The 26269-nt window shown below is 50.0% G+C and overlaps 1 protein-coding gene across 1 annotated transcript; it reads left to right on the forward strand.

The window, feature by feature from the left end:
* The first annotated feature begins 620 nt into the window (after positions 1 to 620).
* HGD (homogentisate 1,2-dioxygenase) lies at positions 621 to 26269 on the forward strand. Its single transcript, XM_075491793.1, has 14 exons — positions 621 to 635; positions 6151 to 6222; positions 8775 to 8863; positions 10609 to 10714; positions 14645 to 14704; positions 15174 to 15265; positions 15931 to 15965; positions 17150 to 17229; positions 17359 to 17458; positions 19800 to 19924; positions 20522 to 20626; positions 21824 to 21950; positions 25262 to 25443; positions 26064 to 26269. The coding sequence occupies exons 1-14, from the start codon at positions 621 to 623 to the stop codon at positions 26193 to 26195; spliced, it is 1320 nt and encodes a 439-aa protein (XP_075347908.1). The 3' UTR covers positions 26196 to 26269.

The raw sequence follows: 26269 nt of genomic DNA on the forward strand, positions 1-26269 counted from the left end.
AGCTCTAATCACAGGAATACAAAATCCTCCCCTACTTTTGGCCCCAAACTGCGTGTAGTGTTGCCACACGGTGTTTCACAAATATCACTACCTTCACCAGGACGGGGATGTGATCCTTTCTATCCCCACTGTAACATGGCTCAGAAGCATAATGAACAAATATTTGCTACACATTTGGAGGGCTGTATATGAAAATTGCTAGAGGTATAATTTATGAAAGAAGCTTATAAAACAGTTGCAAAAATGGCTTTTCTTTGTTCTTAAACACCTTGTTCTTTTTTTCCCCCCCACGTGTGTGTGGGGGGGAAAAAGACCCCTTTTTTACCATCTAAGGGGTAAAAGGAGCAGTGAGGGAACACAGTCCCCCTCACCCCCCATTTATTATCTTCAAATCGATCCTGGGGTTGGTTCTGTGGAGAAGGGCTGGCGTTTGGTTAAACACAGACTGGGCTGAGCAAACAGGTTGAAAACTCCCTTGGACTTTCTCACTTCCAGCACTGTCAGCCTGCCACCAGCCCGGCGCGGTCGACCAGCTGGTAGGCTTTGCTTGGCAGGCTGCTTCGCCCAGAGACCTGCTTGGGGGTTGTGTTTGCTCCAAGAGGAGGAGGACCAGGAGGAGTATGACGGGCTTGCAGGTAAGCGGTCGGGCACCTGCGACCCACCGGTGCTCGCTGTGGACACCTCTTCTCTGATGACACCGTTTTTTTGCCGTCTGTTTAATTTTAATGTGCCCCTCTTTTGTGTTTCAAGGTGTGTTTTTAAAGCTCTCTTGGGATAAAGGATTTTGCTGTGTTTCATCCATAAATAGGCTTTTCTCTCCCTCTTCTCCTCCATTGGAAATCATTCTTGGTCAGGCTGTCCCAGCGCGGGACCTCTTCATCGCAGGATTTGTCCTTCCCCCGCCCTCCACGCGCACCCCTCCTCCTGCCCTGGCTGCCAGGGGGGTGTTTCCCCCTCAGCCTATGAAATCTGGCTGGTAACATCTGCCCAGATGTTGCAACCCTGGCCGTCATCTTCCCCAGCAGCCACGGGGAGCAGCGGCTCCATCCCGGGGCGGTTTCTCAGTCCCCTGCACAGGGCACAGCAGCACACCGGGGCTCCGGCCATCCCCTCCTCTCCGAGCCCCCGCGGGGCAGCCAGCGGGAGCTTTCCCTGCCACCGTTTGCCAGAGCACGGGGGAGTTTCGGGAGAAGGGTGGGGTGCGTTGGGTTTATGGCTCCTGCGTAGGAACGCGAGGATCACAACCCCGAACCTCATCGGCACCTCGCTGTGGCAGCATGGGGGACCAGGTGCCCCGGGGCCATTGGGGAGTGTGAGTAACGCTGCAGCAGGCAGGAGCGGCAAGGGCTGACCCCAGGACCACTGTGGGTGTCGAGAGCTTGTACGGGACCATCGTGTTTCTCCCCAGACTTCGGGGCTGTCGTTGTTACTAGGCCTTTTCCTAGCTCTGGATGTGCCTGAGATATATGTGTGTGTTCCTTCACCACCTTCTGCGATGTTCATTATTTTACACGGTGGTCTTACAAGTCTTCTTATTCATCTCTGAAGTGTCCTGTCTCCTCATACAGTGAAATTTCACCGTGCTTCTTCCTTGCTTGTCCCTGATCCCCCGCCAGCTTTCACCATCCTCTTTCAGCAGCGGGGCAGCTTAGCCCCCATACCACTCCGGACGAGTGGCCTGACAGCATTTTCTGCCTCTGTCTCCGACTCATTCCTAGAGGACCCTAACACCTTGTTGGCTGCAGGTTGAGCACAGGTCTGCCCAGAGCTGGCCACGGGAATGGGCTGCTCTGCCAGAGCCTCCTCTCCAAGACGTCATATACATCCATACCCCGTTGTCACCTTTCCCCAGCCCACCTTCTCTTTACATCTTTCCTCCAAAAACATTGCTTCACCCTTCCTCTCCACTGCTCCCGGCATCCGTCCTTCTCTTCCCTCCTCCACCAAGTGCCCTGACCCACCTTGGAGCTAGGCAGATCCTTTCAGGAAGGGTCTGGCCCTGGACCATCCCCGCCACTTTTGGAGCAGAGGGTTGGCAAGACGTCGAGGAGATGGCAGCTCCTGCTGGGGTTGTTGGCCCTGCAGCACCAGGGCAGCACCAGGGCAGAGCTCCAGTTTGGGTGCTTTGGTTTTCCCCCCACAAGGAGGCTGTGGACCCCCGTGCAGAGGGTGAAAGACCTGCCCTGCTCGTTGCCCCAGGTGCTCATGTTTTTGTTTCTGCGGGTTTGTGTTAGACGCTCCGGTGTTGACTGGTCTGAGCTGATACAAAGTGCCGTGCCTTTTGTCTAGAGATGAATGTTGTTTTCCTGTGTCCTGCAGCAGGAGCTGATAGAGAAATGTATTATGCAGCATTTGAAGAAGGGCCTTAATTATTTTGCAGTCTATGTGTTCAGACTTCAAATGCGTTTTTCCCATGCCTGCTGTCTAATCCAGTGAACAAAAGGTTATGGTTTATAGGTCAGAGCACGACACCCATTGTGAGCACTCTGCTTTGCATCCTGGTTATTCCAATCAATGAGCTTTGCTGAATTTTTTATGCTGTGCTGGGCTTTTATCTCTCCCATTTTATTGAAAAATGACAAAACAAAAAACAAAGTGGAGTCAGATGAATTCCTAAAGTCCCGTTTGCATAAAAAGCTACAGGATCTCGAACAAAATAACAACAGTAATTAAAGCAGAAGTGAAAACAAAGGACCACAGAGAACTTTTTGTTTTACAGAGAAACCACCTGCTCAATTACCAGAATAGTGCCCATGAACCTATGCAACCTGGAGATACCTAGAACATGGCTAGGAACTGTGGAGGCCAGGCAGAGACCTAGAGGGAGGTCACTTCAGACTAAAAACACAGTGCCATTTCATGGAGAAGGGTTTGTTTCCATCTTTCCAGGTTTTTTTCGCCCAGGAAGGATGCTCTGGTGTGGGTGCCAGGCGGGCAGAAAGGGGTCATTTCCCCTGGCCTGGGGCCACGCTGTGCAATGCAAACTGAGAGCTGGGAGGTGGGCTCAGAGGGTCAGCAGGGAGAAGGGCTGTGGTGTGCCTGGCCCTTGCGCTGCTGCTCCTGACCGACCTACATGGGCAGAGTCCCCACATAGTGCTCCAGAGCCCTGGAGCATGACACCTCTGATGCACCGGGGAGCTGGTGTGGCGCAGCTATTTTTGGCAGCCAAAAGTGTTTGACACTGACCCCTAAGGGCATGGAGAGAAGAGAAGCCTCGCTGAGGTCTGCCACAGGGAAAGAAAAAATAAAACGAGTGAATGAGAAAAGCCACACCGAACATCCAGGCAAAGCCTTGGAGCCACACTCAGGGTGATAAATCACGGGTAGGACGATGTCTCCCCTCCCGCGGCTGCAGTCCTGCCAATGCCTTTTTTTCATCCCTCGATGCAGTTACCTGAGGATTAATTTTTTTTTTCTTGGCAAGGAAGAATTACTTTGACCAAACAATGATGCAGCAGCATCTGCCCCAACTCTCAGGGCAGCAGGGCAATGCCACCCTCTCCCAAACACCGCCTCTTCCCCAACTCAGCTCCCCTGCCCCAGACCGCCCAGCCTCCTGCATCGCTGGGCGATGACCAGCGGCTCTGCAGCCCCTGGTGATATGCAACCGAGGAAGGCAGCGGCTCTCCATCCAGCCCAGTGGGAAGCTGCCTGCATCGCCGCACTCAGCAGCCAGCCGCCCCGCGTGGGGCCGGGCGAGGTGCTGTGCAGCACCAACATGGGCACGGAGCAGCTGCTGGCACGAGATGCTTGGTGCCGAGTTGGTTTTCTTTCCTTCTCCTGGCCCAGCAAGAAGAAGCAAAGGGGCTTTTGGGGGTGTGGATGGTGCAGGGCACCAGCTTTTTAGCCTGAAGGACGGGGGATGGATTTCCCAAAGCAAAATCTCTATGCCTCCTTCCCCCTCGCCCCAGCAGCGTGGCAGGGGGCTGCTGGGGAGCACACGCTGGTTACCAGATATGCAAACCCACCAAAGAACCACAGACTGTCCCCTCCCAGCTCTCCACCAGCTTTTAGTCGAGCATTTTGCAGGTGATGCTCAGCAAAGCAGCCTGCACGTTGCATTAACCCTCTCCTAGCTGTGCTAATGGAAGAGCCTGCTGGGCCTTGCTGGCTATGCGTCCCGAAAAGCAGCATGCCCCCCTCCTCCTCCTCCTCTTCCCCCTTTCCTCCCCTTTTCATCAAGGCTGCCCCACAGGCAAATGCTCCCACCACCTTTGTGTTGCTGGTAGAGGAGGGTGCAGTGCGGAGGTCTCAGTTAATTCTGGAACTGCTGCAGTCCCATCAGATACTGCTGCATTTCCGTTTAAAAGAGGGGAGAAAAAAAAAAGAAAGAAAGAAATGCTCCAGTACAATACATTTGCCAAGGCTGCTTAGGTGACCTGCTGCTTTGCATATCAATATGCCTCTTGCAGAACCCAGTGGAGAGCAGAGTCCTAGCGATGTACGTTCATTTGTAAGAAGGAGAGAAATATCCTCCCTGAACTGACAGAAACCGAGATGTTTTCAGATTCAGGCTGAGCAGGGCTTCCAGCCAGCCTGGCTCCCCCTGGGAATGGACTTTTCTTACAGGTCACTGAAAGGCGGCTGAGGAAAGCACAGGGTTTCTCAGGAGGTTTCAGGTTTGCTCTCTGAGTGTCTGCTACACTGGGAAATTTCTATGGGGGCTGCAAATTGCACAAGGCTGAGAACCCCTGGGGGAAATAATCCAGGCACTATAATAATATAATAAACATATAATAAAATAAAACATAAACCCCCCATACAATAAAATATAATATAGGGGCTTTGTCGCTCCACCTTCGTGTCAGACCTGTGCCTCCCAGCACGTCACACCGTACCAAGGGAGATTGCCTGCTGCTTGCCGGGCAAGAAGTGCTCAGCACTGGAGCCCCCAGGCAGCTGCTGGGGCACAGCAGCATTGCAGTGCTGCAGCCACCCCGTCGCAGCAAGCATGCATGTGTCAGCCAAGTGTTGGGACTCCTGGGCTTTGCCATCCCAGTGCTGCTGTGTGAAGGCAGCCGAGTAGCTCGGCTACTCTTGCAGTTGATAGAGGGGAGCATTAATATTTAACTCTCTCCCCAGGCCACGGAGCTGAACCATTGATCGCTGCCAAAACACCTCTGCGTTCATGCAGAGTTCAACAGAGTTGCTTCATGCCTTTCTATAGCATCTGAAGGGTCTGTATTTACATTTCTGTCAGTGCAAAGCTAAGGTCTCTGTTACACCTGCTTCCCTTGTGTGTCTCAGCATCTTTACTGTGGGGCTTTACTCAGCCCCCCCTTTACCGTGGGGCTTTTCTCAGTGCCACAAAGCTGGGAGCCGCATCCTCTGGGGTCCTGCGGCTTTTAGCCATGCTCTCCCTCGGACCACAGCAGCCGTAGGCAGAGCAGGCATGGGAGAAGGTCTCTTCCGTCTATGGGTCTCTCAGGTATACATCGCCCTAGAAAACCATACTATCACCTGGTAATGGATTAATTCTTGCTTACTACCATGGTGGACAGTTCACGCCCAACTGGGCGATACTCATTTAGGGCTAATCAGTGACATAGTTTAAGTCCCAGCCAAGGTTCCTTTCCTCCCTCATCCCAGCTACGTCCTGACCTTTTTCTTGATGGTCATGGGGATGTATCACCAGAACCTGACAACCAAACGACTCCCAGTTTCAATCCCTGAACATCTGAGGGCCATGACTCAGTGCACAAATTTGCAAGGCAAGTTTGTAGATTTTGGAACATCCACAATTCCAGCAAAGTCAGATTTAACTTGGATGGTGCTAGCACTCCTCCATAATGTTGGTGCACAGTTCTTCTTCCTATACATCACCCTGTTGTTCTTGAGTCTGACTGTATATGTGATATTTGGCTTATTTCTCAAGTGCCTGCATGGTGCAGAATGCGGTCGATATGTACATGCAGATTTAGCAGAAGAGCAAATCCTGCCTGTGCTTCCCAGTTCACCACACAGTTAGCTAATGAAGCAAACCCAGGAGCTTTGAAAATGGTCTGTGGCAATACACAAGTAGATCACTTGTGTAAGTCTCAATGCATACAAAAAGCCTGAAAAAAAGCATGGGAAGAGATGGACGGGTTGTCTGGAGAGGTTTTGCTTGTGTTTTCAAAACACTGAGGAGTTGTGTGGTTTATTTTACAGTACATGTCAGGATTTGGAAATGAACATGTTTCTGAGGATCCACGCTGTCCAGGAGCTTTACCGGAGGGACAGGTACTGAGTTTTTTAAAGTGCTTTATTAAAATGACATGGAATAGAGTGAATATCTGTTCCCTGGGCTTCTTTTCATCTTAACGTGTTTCCTTTCTCTCTACCACCACAGAAGTCTCCAGGAGCCTTCTTTATGCAGGACTGGAATAATAAGATGCTGGCAAAAATCAGAATTAAAGATTTCCATTCATACTTTCTATTTTTAAATATTTTTAAATTACTCGTGAGCTTCCAGGTTTCACCTAGGGGGTTAAGACTTGCCTAAATTAACTCCGCTCAACACCATTTTTTCCAAAAGTGGTTTGCAATAGAAGTGGCTCAGCCACACCGAGAAAGAAGCCATTGGCTCTGGAATAAACCACAGCAGAAGTTTGAAGCTTGGCAGAGAGACGTGCTCACGCAGGAGAGGCGGCTTTTGGGATTTCTGTAGGCACTGGGTTCGACGAAGCTGGCTCATAAGCCTTTGGCAGGAGAGCAGCTTCTTTGTAGGGAGGGGACATGAACACCTGTAGTAATAAACCAACAGATTCATTCTTAAAAGTAAGTAATTTCTGAGCATGTTAGATTAAAATAAATTATATTGGGTCTTTCTGTTTTAAAGAAAGGAATCGCAACCCATGTGATGCTAGCCACTCGGTCCACAGAGGCAAGAACGAAACCCTGAAGAATTAAAGCTCTCTCATCTCCTTTATGCAGGTCTCCTTTACACCAGCACACATTTTGAGGCTGACTGTGCCCTCCCTTGGATGCCCTGTAATCCCTTGGACTTGGATGGCAGCATTTTATGCTCAGTCAGTGACATCCCTTGGTGCAAGTCAGCTCCTCTTCATCCTCTGTGCAAAGAAGCCAGCAGAATTAAGGTCAAACAGGGAACTTCAGCCTTCACTTTTCCTGAGTTTTCTAGATCTCCCCAGTTCTGATGTTTTACACGTTGTGTGCCAGTGTGGATAGTAACACACAACACTAGAAGAGATTAAATGCATTTATATGTCCCCTAGGTCTGCATTGCAGCCTATGGTGTGTCCACAAGAAAGAAAAGCTGCTGTGCTGGATGAGACTGATGGCTCACCTGGTGCAGCGTCTTGTTTCTGAGACTGGCTATAGCAGATGGGTGGAGAAAAGATGTAAGAAAGAGGCACCTTAAAACTGGGAGATCAATAGTGGTGACTGCTGGTCTGAACAGGCAGTGGGCTGTGGTGGATGCACTCCTCGTGATTTCCCAGACCAGCACCACTTTCCACGCGAGGAGACCCCTCCAGCTTCTGGTGGAGGTAGCCTCATCTGGACAGAGTTTGGACTCGGTGTCCAAAGAGTTAACAGAAAAACCTGAAAACGAGTGAGTTAGACAAAAAAATCTCCAGTCCCAGGGGTGGATCCTTTCTCCTCTGCAGTATTTATAAGACCGGCATCTGCAGTAGTGCTGGCTAAGATAAAAATGACAAGGGCTATTGATCCCCCTGCTTCACTGCATACCCATATTGACAAGATGGAGTTTGAGGGCTGGAAGCTACGTGCGTTATGAGAGCTTTACCTCTTCCTTCTGCTCACCTGTCAGGGCAATGTTTGATCCTGTATGGATGGCTGATCTGCTCAGCTGCAGCAGGATGACAGGATGCTAAACTAGACCTTGCAGGAGTGAGATGGGATAGCAAATGGTGTATGACTGTCCCACTGGGGTAGTTCCTGCAGTTTTTGGATGCCTTTGCTTCTTGCTGATCTCAAACAAATAGATGCTGGCCTACTTAGATCAAAATGTCTAGTTTCTGTTCTCTGAAAAGGAGGAATCTGTCCTTCAGTTATGAACTCACAGGGGCTGCTAAACCTGTGCTAGTCATACCCATGGCTCTGCAAAGGGGAAAGTGCCCCCTTTTTACTCCAAAGGAAGACTGTCACTGTGCAGAAGCCCTGCAAAAAAGCAAAGGCTCCCACTCAGGTCACTCCCACTCTTGGGCATCAAACAGCACTGGCAGGAGGAAGCAGCACACCACCAAAATGCCTGCTCTAGGCATCCCTCCCAGAGGACAGAAGAAGGGGTCATTTAGTGCGTAGGAGGGAAGAAGCAAAGGGGGAGCTGCTGCGACTCTTTATCAGCCCTCTGGAAAGCCAGACAGACATGATACTCTGAGGCAACCCATCTGAACACTTGGTCTCAAAAAAATTTGTGCATAATAATGGTCTGCTTTGCAGTCTGTAAGCGCTGGGAATAATCCCCTTTTCCCTGACGCTCCTGTTGCCGACCCTACCAAGCACTGCCCCGTACAGCTTGCTCTAGCAGCGGGCGTGTTGCCCCAATGGCTGTGCCAGCTCCTTAGGGCACTTCTGTAGCCTGATGCATGTGGGAATGGGTTTGGGGTTCTGGCTGGTACCCGCAGGGCATCCAGCCTCACGGGAGCAAGAAGATACGACTACCAGGGCTGATGCACAGACTCAGGAGCACAGTCCACCTCATGGCATCAGGGCGCCGGGCACCCGCCACGGTCCTCTGCCGGGAGCTCCAGAGCTAAATCCCATGCCGCTGCCTCTCACTCCTTATTTTTCCTTCTCCTCCCATTCAGAATAACCCGCAAGTCTGCCCGTACGGCCTGTATGCTGAACAGCTCTCGGGCTCTGCCTTCACCTGTCCCCGGCCCACGAATAAGCGAAGGTATCGTGACCCCCAGCAGCAGGGAGGTGATGTGGGGTGCTTGGGGCGAGTGGCAGGCAGCAATGGAGAGGCTACCCCTATGCCACCAGCGCTTTCTGTGAGCCCGGGCGGTGGAGGTGGCGAAGCATGCATCCAAAACCCTCCACCTTGTGCTGGGAGAGGGGCAAGGGCAGAAAACAACAGGAGAGGGAGAGGATGGTCGGGTGGGGCGAGTGGGTTGTGAAAATGCTGAGAAAGAGGGTGATGGTATGGGGAAGAAAACGGTTTTCTGAGCAAGGAGAGGAAGGGGAGGGGATGTTCACGGGCACCAGATGGTCCCAAGGGGGCTGTGTGCTGTGCAAAAAAACCTTGGGGTCTCAGCCCTAATGCTACTGCGAAAATGTCACCGCTGCAACTGGCATTGGTAAGCACCTGATGGACAGTGTCAATACCAAGCCTCTGAGCAGGACTCTTCCCTCCTCCTAAGGGATGCTCCTGCATGCCGGCTGGGGCCATTGAGGTTCCCGCACCCGTTTTGGGGCTGGCCGGGGCTCAGACCAGCACCAGGTACCCAGCACGCTGCTTACCACCCTGTGTTCCCAGCAGTGCTGGGGACAGCTTGTTCCAGCCGGCAGCAAACATCCCAGAGCTATGTCCCGGTCATTGTGCTCCAGCCATGACCAGATTGCAGAAGATGGTTTTCTCATTTTGCTTCTCCCACGGCGGCTTTTCTGTCCCTTCTGTTGTTCGTTCAAATGAAAGGCAAATGCATCATCGGAGCTGCCTAGCAGAGCTCTGCTCTCCGGGCTGGTGCCAGCTCGTGGTGTGCGTGGGAAAGGGATGAATCATTGTTTGCTGCACGAAGATGTCCTTGATGGAAATTTTCCAGCTCTCAAGGGAGAGCTCCCTCCTCCCCTCTCCCACCCACCCAAACTGCCACCACCGCTGTTAACACATCAAAGGCATTGGCAGCCCTGCCTAGCTCAGGCTTTCCTGATCACCTCTGCTCTCTCACCTGATTAAAAGCCCAGCTTTGGGCTTGGCTGCGCCTGGGCACGGCGTGCGGATGCTGGCCGCAGCTGCCGGAGCAGCGGGGGCGGCAGGGGCTGCAGCCATGGACACGGCAGGCAGCAAGGAAGGAGAGTGACGGTCCCAGGCAGTGGCGGAGGCGTGGGGGACCTCCTACAGCAGTAGGAAGCTTCATCCCACATAAAACTCTGGTCTTCGCTGCGTGGGCTCACTGGTGGTCCTATGGGCATGGCCAGCCAGGCATAGGATGCTACTTTCAGTAATCCATCCAAATTCAGATACTGGCTGTGACCTTCTGTCTCCTGAAAGCTCCTCTGTACCTTCAGTTAGATACTGTGCTCATCCCTGTCTTGTGTGAGCTGCTTTGTAGCTGTGTTTAAATAGGCTTTTTTCCACCTGAGATTGCTGTATTTCAGCCACAGATAAAGCTGTATCTTTATTTTATATATATACATATGTGTGTGTGTGAATGTAAACATATGTAATTATATATAAACACACATATAGACATTTACCTACGTATAACAGCATATATTTGTATTTAGAGCCTATAATAAAAAGCCATCTCTCTGGAAGTCTCCAGCTGTGAGCTGGTGTTTGATATTTAATACACCTTTTGGTCCAGTTGCCACCAATATAAATGTTATTCATGCCTTTAGGAGCTCAATCAGCTGGCAGCCACCCAGAGGGTTTAACCTCTTCCCCAGGCTAATCCAAGTCTTTTCCTTTTTTTGTAGCTGGCTGTATCGGATCCTACCTTCAGTCTGCCACAAACCCTTCAAACCTCTCGAGGAGGGCCACTTGACACACAACTGGGATGAAGTTGAACCTGACCCCAACCAGGTAACTGTGCTGGAAAGAGCCCTGGTCCTGCTGGGAGGACAGTCAAATATTAAGTTAATCAGGGGTGCAAAGGCGCTGAGCTGCAAGAGGTCTGAGGAGAGCCGTAGGGAGCTGGGGGTCTGGCCAACACAGGAGCTGGGTCCTGACTGCCACCTGTTGTTCCTCACCTACGGGTCATCCAAGCAAGGACAGCCCTCGACGCGATGCTTGCTGCTTCCCACCTCGATGGATGCTTGTGCTGCTTCCCAGCACGGCCGCGGTGTCACAGGGTTTGGTCTGTGCTATCTAGCATCTCCCTTGGGGGCTCCTGTTGGCCACCTCTCAGGCTGCTTCAGTGTCCCCCAGTGTCAGTTCTTCCTCTTCAGTGTCCCCCGTCAACGGCTCATCATGCCCCAGCTCAGCAGGCAGAGCAGCAGAGTGTCTCTGCCACCCATCCCCTCCTTCCCCAGCTTTCGGAGAGGCTGCTGGCGGGCAGCCCGTTTCTCGGCAGCCCTCGTGGGAAATCAAGCTTCATTCTGGAGAGTCGCGCAGAGATACAGCATTTGTCTTCCTCTGTGACGGCCTTGCCATCATCTTTAATCATGATTTCTTCCCTGCCAGCCCCAGAACATTTGACTTTGCTAATCTGACTCTCTCCTGCTGGTCTCCTCTCAACGTCATCTCATGGTCATCAGTTTTTACTCCTCTCAGGTTTTGCCCTTTGATGCATCATCACTAGCTAATTTCCAGCCTCCTGACAGCCTCACCATTTGTCTAAATACTTCCCAGTTCTGCTGGAATATGTTTTCCAGGCACTGACCAAGGAGCGGTGACAGGCTCCTGTTTAGGTCCCTTTGCTGCTCTTTCCCAGATGAAGCTCCAAGGACTTCTGTTACCACCTCCTCCATCCCTGATGCCCCTTTGCAGCCCACATCTACCATTACGGTTATTTATGATTTCGGTAATTCCAAGATGCCCGGCTCTCAAGCATCTCAAGCCATGTACGTATAGTATATCTTTTACCTAAGGGAACAGCAATGAAGCTCCTGCCCGCTCTCTCTCTCACCGCTTTCAACGGCAATCATCAAACCCAGAGGGGTTATTTCCTAGCAGTAAGTGGGAGCCATCTTCCTGCTTTCCTTCTCATCCTCTCTGAAGCAGAGCCAGAGACCAGGTTCAGTTTGTTGGACAAGACCAACGCTTCCCTGTGGTGCTTTGTGTTTCTCCCAGCTCATTTAAGGAGCTTTCCCGATCGTCATCCATCTAAAAGGATGGCCATATGGAGGTACCTTATGCAAAGTCCATTGAAGTCAATGGGAAAAAAAATCCCTTAATGCTGCCCAAAGACAATGGCAGAATTATAAAAAGCACAGGGGACAAAACAGGAAAGGGGACAAAGATGATTAAAAAATATGAGGTGACATCTGTGCAAGAAATGCTGAAACAGAAGAAAGCTCTCCAGCCTGGAACAGAGCTGACCAAGGGATGCTATGATTGAGAGGCAGGAAGAAAATTAATACCAATAAAGAATGTCACGTTAAAAAAAAAAAAATGCATAAACTGTGAAACTTCTTGCCAGAGGATGCAGGTGGGTTCAAAAAGTGATTGGACAAACCTTGAAGAGAGAAAACCTCTAAAATAATAATAAGCACAGAGGTGCCGTATCTCAGGAGGCTCACGGATCATACAGCGGGGAAACAACACTAAAAGCTTCCCTGTTTTAAGCACCCAGTGCTGGCTGCCACTGGCTGTCTTGGACTTCTGGCTCAGGGTGCTTGTTCTTCTCTTCTTGCATCAGTGAAACCCAATGGCAGCAGAGTCGCGCCGGGCGAACGGCACGCAGAGCTGGGCAGTGGCTTAGCAGTTTGCAAGCGTTTCTGAGGAGAGCGGCGAGACACCATTTTCCGTTGCGACCAATGGGCTGGATGACATTTCCCGCTCTCCTCATCCCACAGGAATGACAACTGTGGAGGTGTCCACAGGGACCAAAGTGAAAATGAAGCTGTTACGTGGGAACTGCGCTATACTTATTATTTCATCTGTAGACTTACTGTCATCTCCCATATTCCTCAGTGAGAAAATTTGCTTCGCTTTAGACCATCTTTATACCTGACATTTATTTATCTTCTTTTCCACATTCTGCCTCTCCCTCTCTCTCTCTGTCCTGTCTCCTGGGTCTTCTCTCTTGTCCCTCCGTGTGTCCTTTCTGTCAGTGATTCCCAATGGGTTCTGTCAATGGTTCCCAGTTCCCAACTCTGAAGGCTTAAAACAATCATTAGAGGAACAGTTCACATTGAGATGCCACCACTGGCCTCCACAGCTGCTGTGCCAATGAAATGAACAGGAGCTGGAGAAAGTCCCACTGCTGGGGGTGGCAGCAGGCTCAGGAGCACCTTCTGACTGTGCTTTGCGTTGACTCTGGTTCATGTCTGGAGGGCTGTCTCAGAAACCAAAGGAAAACACGCTTTAAAGAAGTCTGAAGGCAAAACCTGAGGTTCACCACTATCTTACTGGCTCACCTGTGAGGTGTTGATACTTTGCAAGGGTCACAGCTGATGTGCTGGTGGGTGTATTTGGTGTCTCCAGCAGCCTCGTCCCCTCTGCCCAGCACCCCAGCAGTGTGACCCTGAGCAGGCACCGGCACGGAGCTGCCCAGGTCTCCTGAGGAGGAAAACATCGCTCTGCCCAGCAGCGGATGGGATGAGGGGAGGAAGGGACAAGGGATGGATCCGACCCAGGCAACCCAGGGCTGCTGCGAGGCTGTGGCAGTGGGACACCCTTGGGAAGGAGATGGCTTTGGAGAGCAGAGCGGAGAGGGCCAAGCTGCGGGGCCATGCCTGGGCTGCAGCTGATTAATTAGCGATGAGCCCCTGCTTTGCTCAGCGTTACTCGCAGATGCACTTGCTGGGCGCAGTTGCCTGTTTCCTCCTGAGGCCAGCTCTCCAGAAGAGCTGACAAGTCACCTGGGCACCCACATTTTGATTTGGGTTTGGAAAACTTCCATGAGGCTTGGGGGAATTTAGTATCTTCGTAACCCTTTCAAATTTAGCTGAAATTTCACATAGTTCAAAATTTTTGGGAGCGGCAGGCACAGACACAGAGCCCCATAAGCTTTGTTTTCTCAGGGCACCAGCCTAAAAACATGTCAAGAACTGCCAGGTTGGGTAGCTAAAAGCAAGAAAATGTTCTTGTGGATGCCCAGAGTCACAGGCACTTTCATCTGGTGTCAAGCATATTGATGCAGGGGATACATCTGGCAGCTGGCCATGTCAACATCCTCCTAATTTTGGGTGTTTGGGTTGGTCTGCACTGAACCCCCCCACAGTGAGGGGCTCTCAGCTGCAGCACCTTGTCCCCAAGAGCTGCAAAGACCCTTAATATGATATTAGCGGTAATAAATACTTCGGACTCCTCTGGCACCTTCTGCCTGAGGATCTCGACAAGCTTTGCAAGAAGTAATTAGTGCTGCTTGCAGCTCCCACTCACGCAGGTAGAGATATTTCTGCTTCAGATGTGGGGAAAATGAGGTGGAGCAAACAGGAGTGTTATGCTGGGGTCATGGAGGGAGTGAATCATCCAGCGCGGAGTGGAACACAGGACCATGACAATTTGGCTGTGGAAAGCCGGCTCATCTGAATTTCTTTGCTCTCAAGAGCGTTGTTAGTAATAGAGGAAGAGACAGCTTTTACATAGGATATTTTTTTAACCTTGGCACTACACAGGCCTGCCAATTATTTTACAAAATTATGATTAAAAAGGAAAAAAGCTCTATAAATCAAAAGAAACCTGTAAACCAAATTAAGCAAGGCAAAGAGGAAAGACAAAGCCACCTCAGCTAGCAGAGGGCAGGGAAGCAGGGGGGAGGATGGGGGTCTGCTTTCTTTTGAATTGCCACCGTTTGTGTTATAACCGCTGGCATTGCTTTCTTGCTTTTTGTTTGCCACCGTCTAGCTGCGATGGAAACCTTTCGAGATCCCGAAAGCCCCTCAGAATAAGCTGGACTTTGTGAGCGTAAGTTGGGGGACCAGGGCACCTGGGCATCCTCCATCTCTGCTCCCCCTCAGGGGGTAGCAGGGCACACGGGATGCTCAGCATTGGGCTAACAGCAGTGGTTTTGACATCTCTGGGCTCGCAGAGCATCTGTGGGAGGGGAGAGGATCCCAGATTTCAACCACCTGACAGCAGACTTGATTTTCTTTGTTGCGTTTCAAGGGACTCTTCAAAAAAGCCCCAATCCCCAGCTCTCCCCAGTCCCTGGGCTGGAAAACACAGGCTTACATGGATTGCTAAGAAACCCTTGAGATATTCAAGTAAAGCCAACATGTTTGGCCAAAGGCCGTATGTGGACAGGCTGGTAGCGGTACGGGAAGCAGGGAGAAGGGGTGAGCCCCAGCAAGGGGGTGGGATGAGGGGAGGAAAGGGGGCTGGCCCCTGCCCCGCTGCCTGCCGCTAACTCCCAGTGCTTTGGGTTTGCCTATAGGGACTGCACACCTTGTGCGGTGCTGGTGAGCCCAGAGGACGCAATGGCATCGCCGTCCATATTTTTGTCTGCAACACCTCCATGCTCGACAGGTCAGTGACCGCTACTCTGGAGGCTCGGGCTGCCCTGGGCTGGCTGCCTGCATGTGTATGTCTGTTGCTGCTGCGCTGGAGTCCAGCTGCTCCCAGCGGTGCTGTCTCTATGTCCCTGTGTTCCTGTGTGCACCGGCAAAGGTGTTCATGGTGTCCATGGCAGGTGTTTGTGAAGCAGGTTGTGCTCCATGGCCGAGCACTGGGGGAGTGGGTGGGGAGCCACCAAGAGAAGGAGGGAGCTGGGCATGGGGATGCAGCAAGAGGGGATGCGTTGGATCCAGGTGCTCTCGTCCCAGGGACCAGAGCTGCTCCTCAGAGGTCAACACGCATGCAGCCTCTGATGGGCATCGCTACCCTCTGCAGCAGCTCATGGGGGAAGTCAGCCCTGCTCCCCAGTTTACAACACCTGATGCACCCATAGCCACAAAGGCAGGGACCTGGCAGAGGTTGGAGGAGATCCTGTTTCCAGGCCATGCACATTAAACCCCCCTGCCTTCCCTACACTGGCCCGTATATTGCATTCACTGACCTGCAAATAGCATTTCTGGTGCCGAAGGGGAGACCTCTGCCACGTCAATCTCCCAGCTCAAAATTCCCTAGCTGTGGTTGTGATGTGTGCCTGGAGCTTACAGCACCTTGACCTTCCTGTTCTCCTTTTTCCTTAGATGCCTCTATAATTCAGATGGCGACTTCCTAATTGGTGAGTTGATGCTTCTGCTTTTCCTTTCCTCCACGAGGGTCTACCTGGGTTGCCACCTGCCTGCCTCTTGTTCCTCTAGAGCCTGGGCTCTACAGCCAAGATTTGGACGGGAGGGTTGGCTCCACCCTCCTGCCATCCAGATTTGGTGGTCTGGCACCAGCTGGGCTGTTGGGCAGGTTGCACCGCTCCTGTGCAGCTCAGAGAGCACACATCTGTGCCAGACCTCAACTTTGTTTTTGAGCATGGTGCTCAGGGATCGTTTCCCAGCGCTCCCCAGATTGGTATTAGGCACACCACAGGCAGAGGTTTTCTGGAAAACATAAGCCTCAGGACTTCTGAGCAGTTTACAGCTAGATGCCTTTGTTGCTTCAGTCCAAGAGTATTTGGCACGGCAGCTTAGCTCCCATGCTCTGCCAGCCTCAGGCAACCAGACTGCCACGATGAGTGTTGAGGTTGGCACATAAAGTGTGCACATGCCAAAAAATATCCTGAGTGGTATCAGAAGCCTGATATTTCCGTGTATCTTTCTTGACCAAGGGACAGAAATGCCTTGGGGTCACCAACAGAAACAATTCTCCCATAAAATAGCTATTAAATTGTTCTCACTCACCTCCTTCACTATTGTGAAGTAAAAGGGCTAGGACGGGTTTTGTAAATCCACTAGTTTTTCAAGTCAAAATGTGAGCTCTCCTGTGCCAGGACAGTCCAGGAAAATAATGCAGACATTAGTGAAGTATTACTTCTACCCTCAGGAAGCAGGGCGAATTAGCTGTTCTCAGACATCTCACACTGCCAGGGTCATGACAAGGATGGGTACGTGCACCATTTTACGTGAAGATCATGATATGGACAGGTATAGCCCTGAATATATCAAGACCCATTTACCTGGACTCAGCATCTGTAGCACAAACCCTACATCAAGGGAACGTGAGGTGATGGATGGCTTAACCTCATGCAGGCACCTGCTGTAAGGTGGGGGCCATGTGGCTGGTCTGGAAGCTCTCCCTCCAGTGCAGGCATCTCTGCTACAAGGCTCTGCATGGGAGAGGGAGCCCTGTTCCGCTGTGAAGCAGGGTCAGAAAGGGCCCATTGCTCTTCCTTGGAGCCCAGGTGCTCTTGGTGGACAGGGAGGAAGGCATTCACCACGTCACTTCAGCTCCTCTGCCTGCATTTTGTTTCCACAGTGCCCCAGCATGGGAAACTGCTCATCACAACCGAGTTTGGGAAGATGCTAGTGGAGCCCAATGAAATCTGTGTCATCCAGGTAAGGGCTGAATGCACCTTGCCCGTGGCTCAGACCCTGACATTGGAGCAAGCCAGCTCCTGCATTCAGCTGTTCATGGTTTGTCAGAAAAGTCCTGGGGGGATCCTAGTATCTTCCTTTATTTTCCAGCAAGGAATGCGTTTCAGTGTGGAGGTGTTTGGAGAGACCAGAGGCTACATCCTGGAGGTGTATGGGGCACACTTCGAGCTGCCTGACCTGGGACCCATTGGTAACAACCTCCCATCAGACCTACAGTGAATTTCATAGAGACAGTGAGGAATTACAAGCCCAAATCCATCCTTTTATCTCCTACGTAATAAATCCTCCTATGCACACACTCCTTCCCAAAAATGCTTTCCATCCCGGCACCATTATTCCCCAGCAGAACAAGCATTCCCCCCAAAAAAAATGCGACACCCCAGTTGTGCCAAGATTCCCCTGGGACTGAAGGGACCATTTCTCTTGCCCTTTTCCCCTTTCTGTCTTCCTGTCTGATCTGGGAGTCCCCATCTGCTGGCTCTGAATCTGTTCCTACCAAAACAAACTCAAAAGGCCATCACCACTGATGCCCCTTACTTACAGATATGGCATAAACTGGAGGAATAGGAGATAATTTACGCAGTAAAAGGAAAGGCAGATTTCAGAGGCAACAGATATTCTTGAAACCCCATTTTAGATTTAATCAAGTGTTTTTCCGCACGCCTCTGTGAACAGAGGTGCCTTAGAGCTCTAGAGCCTAGATTGCCTCAGCGTCAGAAGCTGTTCTCCTTGGAGGATCCGAAATCAATAAAATAAGTAGCACAGGACTGGGATCAGCAACACATTCGCATCTCCTTTTTGTGCTGCCAGGGCAGATCTGACTTCACTGAGCGCAGGTCTCGCTCTCTCGTAAATCACAGATCCTCTCTGCCAGCTGCCTCCTGGTCTGTGCAATGTCACAGATCATGAAGGCACAGCCTCTTGCTGCCATGAGAAAGATATTGCGAGGGTGCACAGCATCTGAAGCCCTGCCATCCCCACTGTGATTTCCCAGCCTGAGGTGCTCAGCTCAGGTTATTTCACCTTCCTTATCCCTGGAGTACTCAACTCCAAACTTTTCTTGCTGAGGAAAACACCTGGTTACTGCTACTAAGATTGTCTCAGGGAAAGGAAGTGAAACTTCCCTTGTAACAGCTAAAATAACTACAAAACCTTACCAATAGTTCTCCACTTTCAGACTGGTGTTTTGAGGTTGGCTGTTTTTCATTTTAGGTTGGGTTGGGTTCTTCTCCCCACTAGACTGGGCTTGTTTTATAGCTCTCAGTGAGATCTAAGAGACTGGCCATGCTTGAAGTAAACTGAGTAGGTATTATCAATCAGCAACAAGCTTGGCATGACCCATCTGCATTCAGAGGGCCTTTGCAAACATGTCATGGCCATAGTGAAACTGAAGCCGGTCGTCCTTGCAGTGGGGAACCGACCCAGTTTGCAGCCATCTAATGGGACCCCGCTCAAGCATCTCTCCCATGTGATGTGCTGGGCACATCTCTTTCTGCATTGAGCCTACAGTGGTTTTTCAGCACCTTTCTGTTCAGCCAGCTGAGATTACCTGCCTTCACCCACTTCTTGCACTCTGTGCCTGCTCCACTTGATTATTCATATTGTTGCCCCAGCCTGTTTGTAACAATTTTTCCCATTAGCTAGTTTTTCAGACACTGTTGGACTGGGTTTGGGGTTTTTTTTTGGTCTCCAGAAGGCAGGAATCTATTATAAGGTTACTTTCTGGAGAAAAGAAAATGAGTGCACTTGCCTGTAAACCTTTTCAAGAGGTGGTAATTATTAGAGCTCCTCTTCTCACCACCTACCCACCTTCCCCTCAGAGACCAAGATCCTTTGTATTTCAGTCTTACTTTATTCTAACTTCACTTTTCACTTGAAAAATGACAGCTGGAGAAAAGCACTGACTCTTAAACCTTAGCAGCAGGTAGTAATGCCTGCATTTTTATCCAAGAAATTCAAAACCACTTTGTAACAATAATACTAATGAGAAGAAGAATACTTCAGCACCTGTGTGGTGCTTTGCACTTTGAAAATGCACTCCTCATGCTAACCGACCCCTCAGTATGCCCAGAGTCTGTAGGTATCACTAGCCCTTATTTTATTACTCTTTTTGCAAGCATTCAGAAATGTATTTGGACCCCTCATGACATGCCTCGTAACTTCTGCATGGCTAAGTGTCCAACCAGCAGGATGTCCAGGAACAGAGAGCAATTCACCCTCCATTTTTTGCTTAATTCCTAGTTGTTACGTGCCTTTAATTGAGGATGAAGTACTAATCTTGTTCAGAAGGGAACTAGGGGAGACCTGTCTTAGTCACATAAGGGGAGCATGGACTTAAATGCTAGGATGTATTACAATTACCTACTTGTAGGAGCACAAATACATGACTATTTCAGATTTCGTGGTGGGCCAAGAAGCAGTAAGGTCATTCAGAATGCAGAAGGGCACCCACGAAGCCAGGAAATTGTGCCAGCCTCTTGCCTTGCTTGCAGGTTGCCCAAAGAGCTCTGGCATCTCTTTTTCTTTCGCAGGAGCCAATGGCCTGGCCAACCCACGTGACTTCTTGGTGCCCGTTGCATGGTACGAGGACCGCCAAGTGCCAGGGGGCTACACAGTGATCAGCAAATACCAGGGCAAGCTGTTTGCAGCCCAGCAGGTGAGGATGCCCTGGGAGAACAGGTAGCACTGAAGCGCAGCGACTGCCAGTGCATGGCCTGGGATGCACTCAGTAGCATGCATGTAGTCTCAGGAGGTCCTGCTGGGTTAAGTGGAGCAGGACTGAGCCCTTGCCTTGTTGGGTCATTCATCTTCCCAGCTGAGCCTCCTCTGTCTGGAAAAAAGTGTTTGTGAGGACTTGGTTGCCCAAAGACTCAACAACGGTCTTTGCCTCGCTGTTTTCACAAGTGTATAGCAACAGAGTAGAAAAGAGGAGCTGGGGCTGCTGTAAAAAGCCAGGGTTTCCTTACCAGAGAGCCAGTGTTGCAGCTGGCCTTGTTCAAGCACTGCCTGGGCACTTGAAACCTTTAGAGACCAAACCCCAGAGGGAGGGCTGAGGCTCACCAAGTGGAAATGCTGAGGAAAACCACATCCTCACAGTGTCGGGCTGTGCCTAAAAGGCTTCATGCTCCAGGCTGCCGGTGTACCTCTCACCAGCACTAAACCCATTTTTAATTTGGGAAAGAGCAGTGCCCTGCATATGTGCAGCAAGTTGGAAGGCTGTGTATGGTAACCCTCTGTCTCTTTGCTTTGGTAGGATTTCTCCCCTTTCAATGTTGTAGCCTGGCACGGGAACTACACGCCATACAAATACCATCTGGAAAAATTCATGGTCATTAATTCTGTTGCTTTTGACCACGCGGTAAGTTCTGGAGCTGGGCAAGGCAGAGCAATACTGCATGGATACCATACCATCCAAGTTCGCCCTGAGCTCCACGGGCTCAGCACCTGTTAAAAAATATGTTGTTGTGCTCTAAGAAACAGTGTAAAATCTCTTGCGCTGCTTTCCCTGGGCCCAAACCAAGCTCTTGTAGACAAAGACAACCTCCTTTGTGGTACAGTCATAACTGGAGGTTGATCAGCTTCTTAAACAGCTTTGTGCAGTTTAGCATAGAATTTCTGCGCCCTGGAGGAGAACTGAATACTGAAGCCAACACACACCATGCAACTCAGCTAAAAGACTTCTGCTTCAAATTCTTCCCTTGATTTATTTCTTGCAATTGCACAGACTTCTTTCCCTGGTTCCTCTGAGCCCAGCACTGAAATTCATTTGAAGAGCTGGCAGCTTTCATTGCAATAATTTCTAGATCTTATGGGAAATAGCTAAAGCCAAAACTAATGTGAGCAGCTCTTCTAAAAAGGAAACCAGCCCAGTGGGAGAGGTGCCCGCAGCGATGCCATCTCTTGGCACTGCTTCTGCAAGTGGGTGTGCAAGGAGACTGGAGCATTTCTAGCGAGACAACGAACAGAAAGGATTGTTTAAACTCCAGAAGAACCTGCCAGGAGAAGGATGGTTTTGGGATCAAAGCCCAGAAAATCACTTTACTGGACTAGGAACTTCAAAAATCCTTGAAACAAGCCCCAATTTCTCTGCACTTTGTTCTTCCTGTTTGTAAACTATCAGGGCTGTGAGGTTAGATGCCTCCAGCAGGATGTTCCTGTCCTCTGTAACCAGCTAAGGAAGAGGTACGGTTTCGTGGTAGGAGGAGTGCTGGAGACTGCTCCTGGAATTACAGTACCCCGTCTTGCAGGGGCTGTCCCTCCACTGCATCTATGCCGCCGGCTCCAAGGGCATCATTGCTGGGGCAGGGAAGGCTCTCCAAGGCTGCCTAAAGGAAGAACCATCCAGTCCCATCACTTACCTCCCATGTTCAGCATGGGATCGAGATGCTGGGTGCTGTCACACAGGGTCACAAATCTCACCCACGCCACCAGGTGCAGATGGTAAAAGTGTTTTGGCAAGGGCGAGGCTGTATCAGTCAGGTTTACCGGCTGGATGACCTGAGCAGATAGCTCTGAGCCCTGCTCTGTTTCATGCGTTTTGCTTTGCTTTTTTCAGGATCCTTCTATCTTCACTGTCCTGACAGCCAAGTCAACCCGTCCTGGAGTGGCACTCGCTGACTTTGTCATATTCCCCCCGCGATGGGGGGTAGCTAACAACACCTTCCGTCCACCATACTACCACCGTATGTCTGCTCTTTGTTGGTTGTGCTTGAGTGCAGGACTGCAGGGAAAAAACAAGCCTCCATTTATTTGAGAGCACACGCAGGGAAGCAGCAGTCTGATTTGTTGCCCTTGGCACAGTTAGAGTCAGCTTCTTGGAGTCAGTCAGTCCTCCCTGGAAAACGAACTAACCCAAAGATGTTCCTATTTAGAGCACCTCAGGAAAACTCAGAGGTGATGGCTGGTGGTGTCTGCATAGATAGATGCATCCATACCCAAGGGGCTCCACTGACACTGGGTGCATATTGAACTTGGCATTGCACAAATGCATCAGATATTGTCCTATCATCCAGCCATGAATTGCTTAATATCTCATTAGAGTACATAGATAAAGAACAGGAGAAAGGAAAATACGACATCACAGGTGGCAAGAAGCAGAGAGACATAGAGGCGCCCAAGGCCACTTGCAGGGTGAGATCAAAGTTACAGCAAAGGATTGAATTGGCTCTCCTGAGCCCTTCTTCACCACCTGCACAGTGATGGAGGTACCACTGGCATGTAAGAGGCCAGAGATCAGGAACTGGGCTCCTTCTCAGGCAGTTGGTTGATTTTGGGGGGATTTGGTTGCCATCACCAGAGCCGGTTTCTTTTTGGCAGTTTTTGGTTTCATCTTGGCAGAGCATGGCCACATGTTGCATTGAATGGATGCTAGAAATCCAGTTGCCCACATAGGATTGCCCTTCCAGGGTAGGGATGAGGCAACCTGCTCTATGAGATTGAGGGGAGAACGCTTACTCATGCTGCACACCTTCTGTCGACAGCTAAAAGGCCCCATCTCAGAAGCTATCAAGGTCACACTATGGTCACTTTGAAGTGCTGAGAGGCTTTCTGCACACTTACTAACCACAGTTTAATAGCCAGCTCCTCCTGCTACTTAGACATATTTCCAAGCGTCTTGGAGGCTGGCAGAATTAGTGGCGCCTGCAAGCACAGTAGGCAGCTGTGCTGCCATCTGAGTAAATCCCACAGGCAAAGTCCTGCCTTGTCATTCTGCTTTCATTCCCAATAATGAGTGTGACATGGAAACATGTCTCCTGACTGGCTGGGATAGTGCCAGGTCACAGTTACCTCTTTTATTAGACCCTAAAAGGTGAGACACGTAGCCACCACGATTAAGTTGCTGCACATCAGCAGAGCTGTGCTAACTTTTCACAGACATGTTGTGTTGAACAACATGAACTTGTTCAACTTTGCTTAGTCTGAGGTAAAAGACAGCTGAAATAATTCTCTCATTCTCTTGTCCGTGTTGTGAGCTAAGAGTACCCATGCAGACAGCTACCACAGCTACTCACTTGACCACAGTACCTCGGCCATAGGCTTAAGCACTAAATTCATGATGAGCAGGTTGGTTGTCTACTCGAGCCCAGCCATGGAGGGGCAGAGCTTGAGTGGGTAAGGCAGACATTGCAACAGTCAATTATCAAGACACTGCACGTTAGTTCCCTCTGAAATTAGTGCAGTGATGAGAATCTTGTACCATTAGAGAGGTGTAACAGGACAGAGCAACTCTGGGGTAGGAGTAGCACAAGTTCACTGCTGCTGAACTCTCCCCACTCCAAATATTTTACAAGAGGCCTATTTTGTTTGCCAGAAATCCCCTATTGCCTCCTCTTCTCAGGTGCACTGGAAAGCCTGTGTTCAGAGAACTTTGGTGCACTCAGAGTCACAGTTTTCGTCTCGCCTTAACTTTGCCCCAAGTATAAATATAGCAATGGTGGTCAAAAAATTTCTGCCTAAACACCGTAACAATTTCACATACAAAGGTGGCTGTGCATCTCATAAATACTGACTTCTCTTGGTCACCTTTCTACATCCCTGGAGGCTGTGAATTACTCGGACCACAGGTTGAAAAATGTGTCCGATACAGCTTTTATACCATATATTGCATCTGTCTCTGGGAGAGTACTTGTGTGATCCTCATCACGGTGGGACATAATATCTAATGGCCACTAAGGGATTTTAACTTCACAGCATCCTGCTCGTAGAAGACAATGCTATTTTACCAATAGGGAATGGAGGTGCACCTAAGTTCTTGGGGTGATGTAGGAAATCTGCGAACGAATAAGAAACTAGACTCAGATCATCTCTTAAGTCCTAGCCTGGTTTCCTACTCACCAGCCCATTCTTCCTAAGCAATAGTATGAGTCCTGTTGCAGACGCATTAGCAATCCAGCTCTTAGGGTCTGTACAGCAGTCTGAGTGTGCCAAGCACAGTACATGAGTGAGTTCAACGAAAAGCCCGTAACAATCCAGTCTTACATGAGATACTGACAACTTGGGATGAAAATTAATAAATGTTTGCATACATATATAGGCCAACTCTGCTTTGAGCTAAATTAGTTTTGTTGTTAAACGTTTCAGACCCTGGATTGTACTTAACAAAGATTGAACTACTGGTTAAAAAGGGTTATATATAACATAGCTACAGAAGCGTGTCCTGGTTTTGCAAAAACTGACCGCTAAGCAGAAAGTTGCTATATTGTTTAGTCACATCAGGTCTACTAAAGTTGAAAGCCTGGGATGGCAGTTGTTAAAGTACTTCCCTTACAGGGAGCATAACTCAGTAAGTACTGAATGATTAGATATAGCCATCCTTACCTAAGTTAGTGGTGTATTACTCCATTGATTTCAGAGGGTCTACTTAAAAGTATTCTTCCTTGGGGAAAGATGAATCTGGCTCCTTGTCTTTGAGCATACAGTGGCTCTCGAGAAATAAGTAAATAATGCCGAATCAAAAGCATAAGGTACTGAAGCGCCTGGCTGGACTGGAGGTGGTAGAATATCAAACAAAATTATTTCAAGCTTATAACCTGGGACAGCAGACCAGGCTCCCTCACCAAAACGCTGGCCCTGCATTTTGTGCCTCAGTGCCCGTAACACAGGGATGATTATGCTGAACTTTCTTTCCAGCACTTTAAGATCTCTAATCCAAGTCTGTAAATACCAGGTTACACCATGCAGTCCGTATGCAAGTGTAGTACTTACACACCTCGAGGTGGTAGGAAAAACACAGGTCTACCAACATCAATGCACCTTCATTAGGGAGCTCTCGGTTTCTGAATCCAGATAATTAAGAGCAGAATAAAACCTGTACAGCTTTACAAGCATCGCCTGTAGGATCCCTGATGTCCTCTCTTGTGATGCCCTGCTTAGGAACCTCCACTCCACCCACTGCCTGGCCCAGCTTAGCTCATGGGTTTCAAGGAGCTCACAGCCCAGCTGTCATGCCTCCCAATCACACTGTGTTGAAGCCTCTTCTCTATGCCTCCTGCAGGGAACTGCATGAGTGAGTTCATGGGGCTCATCAAAGGCCACTACGAAGCAAAGGAGGAAGGCTTCCAGCCTGGAGGGGCCAGCTTGCACAGCATGATGACTCCTCATGGGCCGGATGCTGACTGTTTTGAGAAGGCGAGCAAAGCCAAGCTGGAGCCTGAGAGGGTTGCAGAAGGGACTATGGTAAGGAGCCAGGGGATCCAGTAAGATTTCAAATACAGCAGCTGTGTCAACGGTATACTGCAGCTGTGTCAAAGCACAGCCTAGCTTCTTGCTGGCAAGTTGGAAAAGTACTTGGACCAAACTGCTGCAGCCTTCACCTCCCTTACCAATCAGCACCATTCAACTCTCAGGAGCTCCCCTGGAGACATGCAATGCCAGGCAGCTTTGATCATCTGCCCACAATAATTGTTGCCTGAGCAGGAAGCTGGGAATTTTAATGCTGATTAATTTAATTTTTGTCTTAGCCTATGGACAAAGAAACGAAACCCCTGCCATTTCTCCTTTCTCCACCCCCTAAAATCTAATTATGATCATCAACAGACTTTGAACTAGCGCTTTTGGAACAACCTGGCCTTCCTGGGTACACAGGGAATCCAAAGTCACTCCTGAGACCTGGTTAATACCAGCACTGCAATGCCAGCTCTGAAGAGCTTTCTCCCCCTCAGTTGATCGTGCTGGAGGCAGAACTTGGCAGGGCTGGACCATGTATGCAACTCCTGTTTGTGGTAAAGCAAGAGCCACCTTGCCTGGATGCAAACTCTCGCTCTCTTGCCCTAACCTACCTTCCCTCTTCCCAACAGGCCTTCATGTTTGAATCGTCCCTCAGTCTGGCCGTCACCAAATGGGGCCTCCAGACCTCCAACCGCCTAGATAAAAACTACTACAAGTGCTGGGAACCTCTGAAAAGCCATTTCAACCCTAAGTGCAAGTAGAGAAGCGTTTGTTGCTTGCAATACATAAGTGAAGACAGGGAAATCCAGCATACCTACATGTGGTGACACAGTTG

Source organism: Mycteria americana, chromosome 1 (assembly GCF_035582795.1).
Source record: "Mycteria americana isolate JAX WOST 10 ecotype Jacksonville Zoo and Gardens chromosome 1, USCA_MyAme_1.0, whole genome shotgun sequence".
In the NCBI taxonomy this organism is placed as follows: Eukaryota; Metazoa; Chordata; class Aves; order Ciconiiformes; family Ciconiidae; genus Mycteria; species Mycteria americana.